This window comes from Lacerta agilis, chromosome 8, assembly GCF_009819535.1.
Source record: "Lacerta agilis isolate rLacAgi1 chromosome 8, rLacAgi1.pri, whole genome shotgun sequence".
Classification (NCBI taxonomy): domain Eukaryota; kingdom Metazoa; phylum Chordata; class Lepidosauria; order Squamata; family Lacertidae; genus Lacerta; species Lacerta agilis.
In genome coordinates this window covers 7,204,122-7,218,946 of record NC_046319.1, presented here as the reverse complement: position 1 = coordinate 7,218,946, position 14,825 = coordinate 7,204,122, and the positions used below count along the sequence as shown (strand labels likewise).

Sequence of the window (14,825 nt, the reverse complement as noted above, 5' to 3'; positions counted from 1 at the left end):
CGTCGAGCGTAGCTGGGTTTGAAGCAGGGAGGGTGGAATAAAGGACTGGATAACTTTATGGCTGTTAATAACATTTGCAGCTATGCAAGCTAAGATAACGATATGGTCAATTAAACCTCATGCTTCAGGGTGTGAGCTGATGAGAATCCGATGGCGTTCGCATCATGCCACCTAAGACTTTGTGTGTACGCTCTCCTTTTATTCTGCTGCCAGGGTGCTAGCGAATGGCGGCAGAATAAAGGTGCTTAGAGGCTCAGTGAAAAGGATCTCAGGCAGCAGCTGGGACTGGGGAGGTGATGATGCAAAAACAGCTCTGCTGGATCTGGTCAAAGGTATGTAAAGCCCAGCAACTTGCTTCCTACTGTGGTCAAATCCTCCAGGAAGCCCCAAGGCAGGGCTTGAAGGCAACGGTCCTTTCCTGTTGTTTTGTTCTCCAGCAACTGGTATTCAGTGATATACTGCCTCTGCACATGGAGGTTCCCCAAAGCCTTCATGCCTATCACAGCTACTACTGCAATTTATTTGCACAGCACTTTGGGGGGGGGCCCTAGCCCCCTTCAAAAAACAAGCAAGCAAGCAAGCAAACTGCAGGCAGCGTAAATATATACAGCAGAGTACACTGAAATGCTATAAATCCATCAGTAAGCAAGACTACACAGGACAGCAAAATCACAACACAGGAGGACCATCAGAAGTCTTCTCTAATTAAGAGGACTAAAGGGGGCTCTGCATCCCACATTCCCACGTGTTTAAGGACTAGAAACATGGGCAAACCATGAAGATGATGTATAGATGGTACATTTTACCCCAGTTAAATTGGCAAAAATGTATAAAGTGGATAATAAGTGTTGGAAATGTAAAGAAAAAGGTGGTGCCTTTTACCATATGTGGTGGGAGTGTAAGAAGGTGAGAAGCTTCTAGGACATGAGATATAATGAAATGAGGAAAATGTTGAAATATACATTCGTTAAAAAAGCAGAACTTTTCTATTGGGTATTATAGGTACAGATATTAAAAAACAAGATATTAAATTTTCCAATATGCAGTGACTGCGGCGAGAATCTTAATAGCACAAAAATGGAAACAAGAAGAAACACCGACAAAGGAAGAATGGACAGTGAAACTAATGCAGTATGCGGAATTGGACAAAATGACGGGAAGAATCCGAGAACAGCGGGACCAGAAATTCATCAAAGACTGGAATAAATTTACGAATTATTTGAAAGATGATGGTATTCAATCAAACACGTTGATAGGACCTGCAAGAAGCTTTGTCGATTGAGGAAGAAATATTGTTGTAAATATGAATTATATAGTGTTTAAGTTGAATATGACGTCTTAAAGCAATGATAGATTTAAGAAGTATAGATTAAAACGATAGAGGTTTGAAAAACCATATGGAGGGTTTGAGGGAAGTCATGGCCTTAAAAGGCCAAAATGTTAAAAGAATGGAATTAAATGTGAATTTTTTTTTCTATTTTGCATATGTATATAAAACTAATAAAAATGATTATATATATATATAAAAGAGATTTTAGCCGAATGGCAGAGCATCTGCTTTGCATGCAGAGGATCCCAGGTTCAATCCCCACCATCTCGAGGTAAGGCTAGGAATGTCCCCCCATCTGAAATCCCGCAACGCCACTGCCTGCCAGTGTTGGCAAGACTGAGGTAGATGGACCCGCAAGCTGACTCTGTACCAGGCAGCTAGCTGCCTGTGTTCGTATGACTCTGGACCCATTAAACCGGCTTCTTCTCTTGTGATCCAGTCCTCCCTTGGGATCCTGAATCCCAGCTGCTGGGAATCACAGGAAGGGAGAAGGTTCTTGTGCTCGAATACTGCTTGCTGACTTCCCAGAGGCAACTGCGAAGAAGAAGAAGAAGAAGAAGAAGAAGAAGAAGAAGAGTTTGGATTTGATATCCCGCTTTATCACTACCCGAAGGAGTCTCAAAGCGGCTAACATTCTCCTTTCCCTTCCTCCCCCACAACAAACACTCTGTGAGGTGAGTGGGGCTGAGAGACTTCAAAGAAGTGTGACTAGCCCAAGGTCACCCAGCAGCTGCATGTGGAGGAGTGGAGACACGAACCCGGTTCCCCAGATTATGAGTCTACCAACCACTACACCACACTGGCTCTCAGCCACTGTGAGAACAGGATGTTGGACTAGGTGCATCGCTGGCCTGATCCAGCAGTCTCTTCTTAGGTTCAGATTGAGATGCGAGGTGGGCTGGGACAGTTTGGAAGCATCAAAACTGAAAGCCTCCTTTGATGCCCACATCTGGGACAAATTCCCCCCCCCCGATACTTTGTATTTATGCTCTCTGGGGTATCTCTTTCAAATAAGCGAATCATTATGAGATGGCACAGTTGTACAAGAGGTCTTTCTCTGTTAAGAGACCACTCTTATTTATACCTTTCTCCCTTCCGCGAGAACTTTTCCAGCAAAGCTGTAAAAATATATATAACAAAATAGTACTTCAAAGTCATGCTTGCTGTGGCCTGAGACCACTAACGGCTAATTTACTTTGACTGCATTCGATGGAACCTTCGCAGGAAAAGACCAAACACAGTGAAGCTGGTCTTTGAAACAAGCCTTGCTATCTAGACCACACATTTGACGTCCAGCCACGAGGAGGTGCTGTTGAACATTATTTGCAAACCCCCGATTTATTCTGGAAACAGTTTTTGCGTCAACCAGAAAAAAGGTATGTATGTGTGTGTGTGGGGGTGACTTCCCCCTTCTCTGTTCAAGTCAGCCTTTTGGGTAATAAAGTATTGACTCTGCAGGGCTTCCAGGAAAACACACACACACACACACACACACACACACACACACACACACACAATGCAGGTGGATGAAGAAGAAAATAAAATGCATTTTGACAACGTCTTGTGAAACAAGGGGATTGCTAGGTACTTCATAGACTAAGGGTACAAAGCCATGGCAAAAATTTGCATAAAAATTGTGTATGCTAATAAATGCAAATTTAGGTCTCTAAACAAATTAAGGCAGTGGTTGGTTGGAGTCTCACTAGATCTGCTACCCTACGAGCAAGTTTTCTTTATTTTTTATAAATATATCCACCTAAGAGAGCCTGCAATACTAAATCTCATTTACCGTGTGCTGCTCTGGTTCTCCAGAAGCAGCTTAGTCATGACCTGGAAGCTGTACTCTGGCTCCCTCAGAGCACCACAACCCCAGAGTTGTCCACAACTGGACCTAACGGTCAGGGGTCCCTTTAACTTTTTAAGTCCTATTGAACTGTATAATGCTTTACTTCCAAATAGGCACAGTTACGACTGTGCGGTTAGTCAGGTCCACTCATTTCAATGGATCTACTCTGAGCAAAATAAAAAAATATATATATTTTTCCCCTTCCAGTAGCACCTTAGAGACCAACTAAGTTTGTTCTTGGTATGAGCTTTCGTGTGCATGCACTTTTCTTCAGATACACTGAAACAGAAGTCACCAGACCCTTATATATAGTGAGAGAGTGGGGAGGGGTATTACTCAGAAGGGTGGTGGGAATGGGTGATTGGCTGATAGGTGTGGAAAACCTGTTGACGACTGTTAACGACTGCAATTGGTCTTACAGGAAAAACTCTGAGCGTAACTAATGTTGGATGCAAGTATCAGAAAGACCACCTCCTTCCCCAGAGCAGTTCCTAGGGTAATTTCATCACCCTCAGAAGCTTGAGGTGTCCGCGACCCAGGAGAGGGGCTTCTTTAGGACAGCCCCTAAGCTGTGGAAATCCCTCCCCACAGAGGTGTGTTTCTGTAGTATGCAGCTCTTTACCTGGCCTTTGAAACACATGTTTTCAGGACTCACCCTATTCCTGTGACTGTGATTTGTTTTAAACTGTTTCTGATATTTTAAAGTGTTGTAGCTGGGACCTGATGCATTGTTTATTTTTAGTTTAGTTTATAAGAAGAGGAGAAAGGGCAAGAAGATCCAGCGCCCAGCAGAAAATACTCCGCATCCCGGTTCACCCCCTAACAACACTCCTGCTGCAAAGGAACAGACATGCCCAGAGCCCTGCTGACCTACATTTAAGCCTTGACAAAAATTCATGTGAAACCTCAAACCATGTTGTTGATTTTAACCAGGCTTCCTCAACCACGGCCCTCCAGGTGTTTCTGGCCTACAACTCCCATGATCCCTAGCTAGCAGGACCAGTGGTCAGGGATGATGGGAATTGTAGTCTCAAAACATCTGGAGGGCTGAGGTTGAGAAAGCCTGATTTTAACCAAACTGCAATTTTCTGGAGTGCTCAATATGCCAATTTGTGAGGTAGAGGTTTCTCAGATGTATTTGCTGCTATTAGTGGTTGGGCTCTAGTGCAGGGGTAGGCAACCTAAGGCCTGGGGGCCGGATGCAGCCCAATCGCCTTCTCAGTCTAACCCGTGGATGGTCTGGGAATCAGCATGTTTTTACATGAGTAGAATGTGTCCCTTTATTTAAAATGCATCTCTGGGTTATTTGTGGGGCCTGCCTAGTGTTTTTACTTGAGTAGAATGTGTGCTTTTATTTAAAATGCATCTCTGGGTTATTTGTGGGGAATAGGAATTCATTCATTCCCCCCCCCCCCAAAAAATATAGTCCAGCACACCACATGGTCTGAGGGACGGTGGACCAGCCCACGGCTGAAAAAGGTTGATGACCTCTGCTCTAGAGCCACACAGCAATGCCAGGACAGACCGCTTCTGGGCCTAGTCAAACACAAACCTCTTCTCTGTTAATCCGTCTGAAGCAGGAGTAACCCACTCCCAGGGATCTGGAATGATGGGAGTTGTAGTTCATCAACATCTGGAGGGCACCATGTTGGCGACCCATGACACACCATTCATGCAGCCAAACTCCCTCCCATGAGAGGTCCGATTTGCTCCCTCCTTGTTATCCCACCGCCTATTTCTCACCTTTTCCCTAAACCAAAGAGACCCAAATGCTGCAACCTTTCCTCATAGGAGAGTTGCTCCACCCCCATGGTCATTTTGGTTGTTGGAACTTTTGCCAACTGTGCTTGGCTACCTTTTCCTCAAATGGCTGCTTGGCAGGGGGTTGGACTGGATGGCCCTTGTGGTCTCTTCCAACTCTATGATTCTATGAAATGTGATAGGGCACGCCTGTTGCATGCAGATAGCACCAGGTTCAGTCACTTCTCCACCCTTGAGAGTTGCTGTCAGTCAGAGTAGACAACAATGGTGTCCCAATCCATGGGGATGCCCACATGTGCAGACAGGTGTTGGCCCAAGCAAGGAGGGTGCCAGTAGTTCCAGAATTCTAGGCAGAGAAGAAAGTGAAGGTGGCAAGATCAGCACCTTGGAGAGGGACCTAGGTGTGAGTTTCAGAACCGAGGTTAGTGATCCCGCCGCTGAGGCAGATCATACAAGTTGTCCCAGCAGTATCCTGAAGCAACAGGAGGGTCTTCAAAGTCTGGGCTAGCTATCCTTGGTGGCTGCTCCCAAACTTTGGAGCTCCCTTCCTAGGGAAGTTCGACTGGCTCCCTCCTTGTTGTCCTTCCACTGGCAGGTGAAGACTTTCTTATTACAAGAGGCTTTCAGGAACTGACTGCTTTTAAGGAAAGGGATGGTGCTGTGATGTTCTTATTGTAATTATCTGCATGTTTTAATACACACACACTTTAATTATTTGTGTTTAACCGCTTTTGAATGTCCCCCCTCTATGTTTTTAGCTGCTTCTATTTTATCTGTAAGCCACCTTGAGTCCTTGTTTGGGAAAAAGGTGAGGTATCATCATCATCTTCATCATCACGCCCAATGAATGCTGCATCTGATTAGTCATAGCGATGGTACCTTCCTCTGTAGCAACTCGCATTCTTCAAGCCATTGGGTAGTGTCCTAAGGGCCTTCCTGATCCCCCAAGAAATCTTGTGGACCAACTGTTTGTCTCCCTGGGGTTTGGGGGATGAGATATGGGCTCCACTTGGGGTGGACCAGGGGGTGGATCCATCTCCTCCTGGGGTGCCTCATTGGAGGACTTTGCCTCCAAGGATTCTCTGGGGCCTGCATGGACAAAGACTCTCTGTCTCTGTGTAAGGAGGCAGCCTGCACTTCGGCCAGTCTCACTCTTCTGTGGTGCTCAAACCTCGTTCTTTCCTCGCGGCTCGCTATTTTGCAAGCCTGCTTTACGCCCACCTCTGTTGTCTCTTTTCAAAATGAAGAAGCGACGCAGAAATCAACCGGACAATTGCTGGCCTCTTTTCAGGAGGCATAGAAGCTTCCATAACATTTCTCCCCTTGCCCCTTGTACATTAACCATTCCTTTTGAAAGGCCTTTGTGGTGTCGCTATTTCTGATCTTAGCAAGACCAACCTGGGCTCCGTTCACCATCTTTCAACGTCCTGCCTGCATCAAGAGACTCTTCCCATTGCATGGCTGCCCCACGTTAACAAATGCCTTCACACGCCGTTTGCAATTAATGCAGCCCAATGACATCACACCCCAAACAGTATCAGGTATTACTGATATAAGAGAGACATTTCCCTCTCTTCTTTAAATGTTGCATTACTCCCAACAACGCCCTAAGAGGCATGTTCATAATGAAGAACAATGCAGAGGAGCAGCCTCTACTCTCAACAGATTCAAATATAACACATGCACACATGAACTCAACCACAGTGGCCCCCACTAAAAAATTTATGGCAGAAGTTTGTAGAGGCAAAAGCAGCCATATTACAGCACACAGAAGAGAGCCCTGCTTCTCCTCTCCCAACCTGTTTTGTCCTGCAGCTGGGGACAAGGACAGAATGTAAGAGCTCCCAAGCTGGAATAGCTCCTGAGATTTCATTACGCGAGGCCCTTGCAAATATATCGCCAGAATCTTGAGGTCTAGAATCTTGAAAGTTGGGTTCCCAAGGAAGCTGAATCCTGGCCCCTATTATGTTGTATGCATTCCACATATTCCTAGCCCTGCCCTTTCTTAACAAGTTACTTTCTCCAACAAGTCTGTGGTTTGTTTGGGTCTCCCCGCCCCCATGCAGGCTAAAACACAATGAAGAAATCATCCATCGCCACTATGCAAGTCAAAAGGGAGGCTTAAATCAAACCATCCTCGACAACAATGACATTAATTATGCTTTTAACACGATTTTACTGCTTCCCTTCCCTGCCACCCTCCCAGCCCAACACAGAAACACACCCGTCCCTCTCCTCCATGCCACATCTGTCTGAACAATATCAAGAAGATTTATGATTTTCCCCCTTCTTCCCGTAATTACAGACACACAAGCCCGGGCTCACTTTATCAAAATACTTGCTGAGCAATCAGACTTTCTCCGCTTGAGGTTTGCATTGGCAGAAGCCATTCAACACACACACACACAACCAAAGAAACACACCACCTCCCTCGAAGAAATCTCTCTTAAAAAGTGTTGAATCAGGAACTTGTTTGTTGGCTTCTGAAATGTTCTACAAAGAATTTGCTTGTCAACAAATATGCATGTATTTATAAGGTGGAATACCTGCAGGGAAAGATTCATTTTTGGGGGGAGGAGTATGCAGGAAAAAACGAGCAAGGGTGCATTGGGAAATTGTAGTGTGTGGCGGGTTTGTGTGTGACCCATCGCAGAGCATATAGTCCTTATGGTTTCATGTTCCATGATGAAATTTAATGACAGGGGAGGAAACAGACATACACCCGGGTGACGGATTGGCCCTAGGGTGGAGGAGGTATGACATCCCAGCGCAGAAAGAGTTAAGCCACCTTCGTCTTGACGGACAGTTCATCCTTTGGGGTCAGGGCAATCCCTGGTTTAAAAGGCAGTTGAGAAGAGGAAGGGAGTGAGTGGTGACTGGAAGAAGAGGGGTGTGGGGCCAGGATAGTGGTGGTTAGGCTAGGATAGGATGAAGATTAGTCGGTTATACTGAAAAGAGTTTATATTCTTGATGTAACTAAGCTGATGAACTATTGAAGTACTTGAAACATGATGTTCTGAAATAAATAAAGACTTGTTTTTGTTGAGCCAAGAGAAAAGAGGCATTTATTTGGTCCAGCGATATATGGATGCTCATGAGGAGGTGAATTCAGGGAAAAGGCAAAACTGACCTGCAGGGTGATAGTTTGTGTCTTGGAGTTTCCCTCAGGAGGGGCAAAAGGACAGAAACCTCAGTAAGGCTACACAGTTACTAAAAGGGTTTAGCTAACTGACGCAGTGGGGGGAATCTAATGAGAGAGAGCCCCAGAACTGATAGAGCTGAGAGGTATTCTCAACCCAGGAGCCCAGAGCAAAAGATATATATAACAGGCCACGACAGCTGGACAAGAGAACCCCGTTACTAAGTTATCCCTAGTTATAATAAAAGAGGGATTATCCACACAGACGGACCTCAAGGATCGAGGTGGGGGAGGGTAGAAAAAGTGACCCGGAACACCTCAGAAATAATACACTTAGTAACAGAGGAGTAGTGGGCAGGGAGGTTCGTCGCAACCCGCTTTGCCCAAACTCCTAACTGCCTGGAAAATGAATTAACATCCTCACAGAAGCTCTCTTGCAGGTCTCTGGCAGTTAGGAGCTCTGCAGACTCAGCTAAGCGGCACTCTGGCAAGTCAGGGTTTGGTTCCGGGGCAAGGAGGTGAGCGGAGGACTGATCTGGCCAGGGACTCTGGTGGGGTCAGACCCAGAAACAGATGCAAGAGTGTGCCATGTCCTTGCAGCAAAAGTGGTCACCTTGACCAGGAAAGGAGAAAAGGGGGACTGGCCGATTGAGCACCATTCTTACTGCCAGCCAATCATAAGAGGCAATGCTGTCTATTTCTAAATTTCTATTGGTGACTGAGTGGACCCTGAGCATGGGCACCAGTCGTGGACCATCACAGCGCTGGATTATTTAATAGGCTGACTAAGCATCTGTTCGAAAAGCACGCCCAAAAGTGCAAGTAGATCAATAGGTACCGCTCCGGCGGGAAGGTAAACGGCGTTTCCATGTGCTGCTCTGGTTTCAGTGTTTTGTTGAGCCAGAAGCGGCTTAATCATGCTGGCCACATGACCTGGAAAAACAGTCTGCGGAGTGGACAAACGCCGGCTCCCTCGGCCTGTAAAGCGAGATGAGCGCCGCAACCCCAGAGTCGTTCGCAACTGGACTTAACTTCTCAGGGGTCCCTTTACCTTTACCTAAGCATGTGTTTAAGGCACCAGCAAACAACAACAACAACAACGTATTTATATGCCGTCCATTTGACTGGGTTGCTCCAGCCACTCTGGGCAGCTTCCAATAAATCAAAGCAAAGCAGGGGCACTGCCGAAAATGAGAAATTATTGAAAGAATTTGACATTTGGCACCCCCCCCCAAAAAAAAACCCACATCAAAACTATAAATCACAGGAAAAATCAGAACTTAGTGAGACTTTCTTACACCCCACTTTCCCCCACTTTCCCTGGTCTCCTTTTATCACTTCCTCCCACCTAAACCTAAAGGGCGTTCTACTAACGTAAATCAAAGCAATGCAAGGGAATCAGATCCTGTCATGTGTGGCACATGATAACCATGCGCAACATTGCAGCAGCATGCCATGTAAGCTTTGTGCCATTTTGAAAAACAAAATGTTATTTTAGTATTGTTTTTCTTTTGAGTTGTATACAGGGGTGGGTGCTTTAATCTTTCCAATCCTTAGGGTGTCTAAAGGTCTCAATCGGGTGGTACATAAATGTAATAAATTGTAATAATAATAAATACAAGAATTAAATACAGTGGTGCCCCGCTAGACGAATGCCTCGCAAGACGAAAAACTCGCTAGACGAAGGCATTCGTCTAGCGGAAGGCTGCCCCGCAAGACGAAAAAGTCTATGGGGCTGCCTCGCAAGACGAAAAATTTTCGTCTTTTTTTTTTCTTTTCGTTTTGCGGAGCGCGGCTGTCATTGCCGCTCCGCAAGACGAAAAACCCGCTAGACGAAAATTTTCGCAGAACGAATTATTTTCGTCTAGCGGGGCACCACTGTAAAGGCAAGGGAACCGAACGCAAGAATCAGCCCCCCCAAAGTCAAAGGATCACGATAACTACAAAACAAACCAATTCAAAGCACTCCTGACATATCCAGTCTTTGGCATTCTAGTTCCAAAACCCAAACAAGCATTGTCACGTTTTCATCAATATTATCAGAGCTATTTCTTCTTTGAGCCACTTCTGTTCATTTATTCATAGCTGCAATTTTGAGTATTTGTTCGTTTCTGCAATAGGTCTTTTCCCCCCGCACTGTTGAATAACCCCTAGTCAGAACACGCATTGGAACCTCTTGTGAGGAGAGTGTTCTGATCAAATCTTAGGACCTCTTTTGTCCTTGCAGATAATATAAGAGCTGCCACACTGGACTGGACACACATGAAGAAAATTAAAATAAACAAAGCTGGAATGAATTTACAGAGAAAGTAAACGAAGCTGCAATATTTAGGTTGCAATCCTTCAGTTACTTCAGAGTAACTCCTGTTGAACTCAGCGGCGTTTACTTCTGAGTACAGAACCATATAGGAATCGGATTGCAGTGAAACCATTTACAAGAAGGAATGAAAAATATTTTAATCAACACCGGCAGAGAACTAGAGCTCCACCCTCAGCTTCAAACAATGGAACCTCTGCTCAGCCCCTTCACTGACTTCTGACACTCAATCCGGCATAGCTCACCTGTTTGCAAGCTTATCTTCACAGCCATGAGGACTAGGAAGTTGTTTCCCCTCCGGATTTCCAATTCCAAAATCTGGGCTTGCAAGTTGTAAAGGAAAGGTGGATAGACACTGCCCCAGCTTTACAGCTCCATAATCCTTTTGTCAAATGCACACGAATGCTACTCACAACAAGGAATACCTGGCCATATGCACCGCAACACTTCCAACCCACCCCCGAACCCATCAAATCTACATTCCATTGTCTGCCCCTTTGCTGTGAAGGGAGTTCAGTCATCTTAGTTAACTTGCTGTCAAAGAGACAAGCGCAGATCACGGCAGCATTATTACAAGGCGAGAGCAAATGTATTCCTTTTTTATTGTCAAGACAGATTTGGCTCAGGCACTGAAATACAGCGATAGCAAAAGATGTTTCCTCTTGTCTGTTCTGCTACCACTTCAAAAAGAACACGGGGGACACCAGCTCACCGCGAGCCCTTCCTGCCATGCAGGGAGCGATAGGCGAGACCCGACGCAGCGGAGCAAATGAAGCCAGAAACGCTGGCGGGGCAGGTAGAGAGACGGATGCTGGGTGATAAAAACCACTCCGGCAAAACTTTGCACCATATGGTCCAAATGTCCACACCAGGAAAAGACAATTTCAGTGACCACCAATCAGTTAGGTCTGCCAACTTTAATGGACAAAAAAATGTGTCACTGATTAGCCAGGCAACATTATTATTACTGTTATTGGGGGAAATTCAGCATAGCGCTAAGCAGCTCCATCAGTCCAAGCATTTCTGCTAACCCAATGGAATAATCTAGCTTCTCCTCCAGGGGTTTTCCCGGCACCTCTAAGCCAAGCCAATTTTACTTTTGGAGGGGGCTGCAAGGGTGGGGAGGAGAGGGGGAAAATCCCTGCTGCATTAGTAGAAGTCCTTGTGCGGCCTTCTGCTGCCAGGACTATTTAGCTGAACCTGGCCTATCATCGTATAATATGCATATATAATATACTTATTATATAATATATATGATACAGTCCGATCATATCTTATGCATGATTAAGCTGTGCAATTTCGACCTTGTGTGGCTGAATGCTGGCTGGCTGCAATTGTGCAAATTAATTGCACTCAAGGTGGCAAGCTTAAAAGTTAATTTTTGTGCTGGGTTTTCTTGGCATGGAAACAGCTTTTGAGCTCCCCCCACCTTGCTTATTGGGCTCTGGGATGCTCTCCTGAGATCTTGCAGGAACTCAGAGGGACTTGCAATATCTTGCAAGCCTCCCGGAGCCTGGTAAACAAGGCAGAAAGCTTAAAGGTTCTCTGTTTTGCTTGGGGGTGGGCATAGCCCACATTGTGCACTGGCTCTGGAAGGACGCCGACTGTCACACAGGGGTGGTTTGAGTATACAGTGGTACCTCAGGTTAAGAACTTAATTCATTCTGGAGGTCCGTTCTTAACCTGAAACTGTTCTTAACCTGAAGCACCACTTTAGCTAATGGGGCCTCCCGCTGCCGTTACGCCGCCCGAGCACAATTTCTGTTCTTACCCTGAAGCAATGTTCTTAACCTGAAGCGTTATTTCTGGCTTAGCGGAGTCTGTAACCTGAAGCGTCTGTAACCTGAAGCGTCTGTAACCTGAGGTACCACTGTACGTGCTTTTGCATCGACACACCACCCCCCTAACATAAACCCTGTGCAATATGTGATCGTACTGTATAATATTAATTTTAATATGTATTGTATAATATCATCACAATAATATATGTACTTATAGCAGGCATGGGCAAACTTGGCCCTCCAGATGTTTTTGGACTACAACTCCCACCATCCCTGACCACTGGTCCCGTTAGCTAGGGCTGATGGGAGTTGTAGTCCCAAAACATCTGGAGGGCAGAGTTTGCCTATGCCTGGCTTATAGAAACAACAGCCAGACAGCCATCTTAGAACAGGCATTCCCACTCCACATTCGCCTAGGAGGGCCTACTGTGACGTAACAAAACATGCCTTCAATTGTTAGAACTTAACCATTTTACACATCCTCTTTCAAGCAAATGTTCACCGTCACAAGGACTAGCAACTTTTAAAAATAAAATCGGAGAGATGCGGATACTGAGGAAATCTGGAGCACCCCCAGCAAGCAGCTCTGACGACACACAAAAATAGGCACTGCAAGGGATGAAAAGGCCGGTTTTGTGGTTATCTTGTTAGCAGGCGCCTTTTCCTCAGCGAAGGCGTCCTGAGGATGCTCCTGTGAGCAAAGGCTTCTGGGTAATCACAACTAGGCACTCAGAACAACAATTCCGCCCTTGCAGAAGCAATTCCGCGAAAGGCGAAGAGGCAAACCGTACCTGGAGCTTCAATCAGTTGCTTGTAAACACTCAGGAACGCTGCTTCTGCTTCTTTGCTTCTTTTACTAAGAGCAACCACCTGCGGGGGAAGATAAAAATAACAGTAACAAAAACCACGCAGGGACCGTCAAGGGAAATGCAGTTTTCTCCCGCAAAGTTGTGCTCTCAGGTGAAGACACTGCAAATCGGACAGCCCAAGACGGCTTTGGTGCCTGAGGCTGAACCACCCTGAAGGTGGTAAACAACAACAACAACATCATCATCATAATAAATTAAGGACTTAAATTTATTATTTAATGAATGCCCCGTTTCCTCAGTCTTGCAGAGAGGTGTAGTGGTCAGAGTGTCAGAAGAGGACCAGGAAGTACAAGGTTTAAATTCTTGTTTTGTCCCTATCTCACCTCATGGGGCTCGAGAGGATAAAATGCGGGAGGGATGAGGGGGCGAACAATTTCTACCTCCCTGAGCTCCTAGACTAGGGGTCAGCAAACTTTTTCAGACCTTGTGGGGGGCCGGACCATATTTTGGGGAAAAAATGAACGAATTCCTATGCCCCACAAATAACTCATAGATGCATTTTAAATAAAAGCACACATTCTACTCATGTACAAACACCAGGCAGGCCCCACAAATAACCCAGAGATGCAGCCTTAAGGTAGGGTTGCCATACGTCTGGGTTTTGCTGGACATGTCCTCTTTTGGCGGGCCAGCATGCCCATTTGGGTGGATTTTTGCATTTTAAACAAATCATCATCATCATCATCATCATCATTATGATGGATTGATTGAATTTATATACTGCCCTATACCCGCAAGTCTCAGGGTAGTTTACAGAATAATATCAAAATATAAAACACAAAATCCACAATCAATTTTAAGGACACAGTATATCAATCAAATCAACCAAAGGCCTGGTTAAAAAGGAACCTTTGCCTGGTGCCTAAAGGTGTAGAATGAAGGCGCCAGTCAAACTTCCTTGGGGAGAGCATTCCACAGACAGGGGCCACTGAAGTGATTGGGTTTGGTTTTTTAAAATAATGATAATTAAATTTTTAACTTTTTTGGGGGGGGCAAGCTAGAGCTATGCTCAGCCTTGCTCTTCGGAATATGGCAAGCCTACCCCCAAACAGGAGGATGAGATGGTTGGACAGTGTTCTCGAACCTACCAACATGAGTCTGACCAAACTGCGGGAGGCAGTGTTAGACAGGAGTGCCTGGCATGGGACTTCCGGCGGCGACGCAATGGCGGAGCGGTCGTGGGTTGCCTCGGCTGCGAGGCGACCCAGCCCGTCCCGGGGGTTGGAGCCCCGCTACCGCTAAGCGGGGCTCCGATAGGGTGCGGGAAGAGCGTCCCGCACCCTGGGCTCCCCGGCTATGCCCACTATGGCTCCGAACCCTTCCCTCGCTCCCCCTGTAAAGGGGGAGTGGGGGTGAAGGGAAAACGGAGCCGGGCTTCAGGGGACAAGCCCCAACCGGGACGCGAAGTGGCGGTTGCCCCCGCGATGTGCGTTAACGTTCTACCTGTCAAAGTTGGAGTTTAAGAATCCCGGCGTCGTGAGTATTGGATTGGATCTGTTTTTGTGCCTTGTTGACGACCTGGGGGACATTTGGAAAGGGAGCCTGCCTCTTTCCCTTCGGGAGACAGAAAATAACCAGCTTAAGAGACTGCTGTTACAGCGATGGCAACAAAGTATTTAAAATTTGATAAGTGAGACTTATGGTTTTCCCCTTTGGGGATTAAACTGGTGGACAGTATCTCTTTTTAAAATTTTTGGTTCTTGCGCCCTGGATTCGGGGAAAATGACCGTGAAAGACTTTGACTGAATGGAAAGTTACTGGCAAGATGGAGAAGTCTGAGAA

At 46.0% G+C, this 14,825-nt stretch overlaps 1 protein-coding gene across 1 annotated transcript in view; it reads right to left on the bottom strand.

Annotated features, from left to right (window-relative positions):
* The window catches only part of CUX2 (cut like homeobox 2), a 227,419-nt gene that overhangs the window by 47,079 nt on the left and 165,515 nt on the right, over positions 1-14,825 (bottom strand). The window contains exon 4 of the mRNA XM_033159254.1: positions 12,966-13,044. Within this exon, the coding sequence (XP_033015145.1) occupies positions 12,966-13,044 (79 nt within the window). The remainder of the gene's footprint in view (positions 1-12,965; positions 13,045-14,825) is intronic.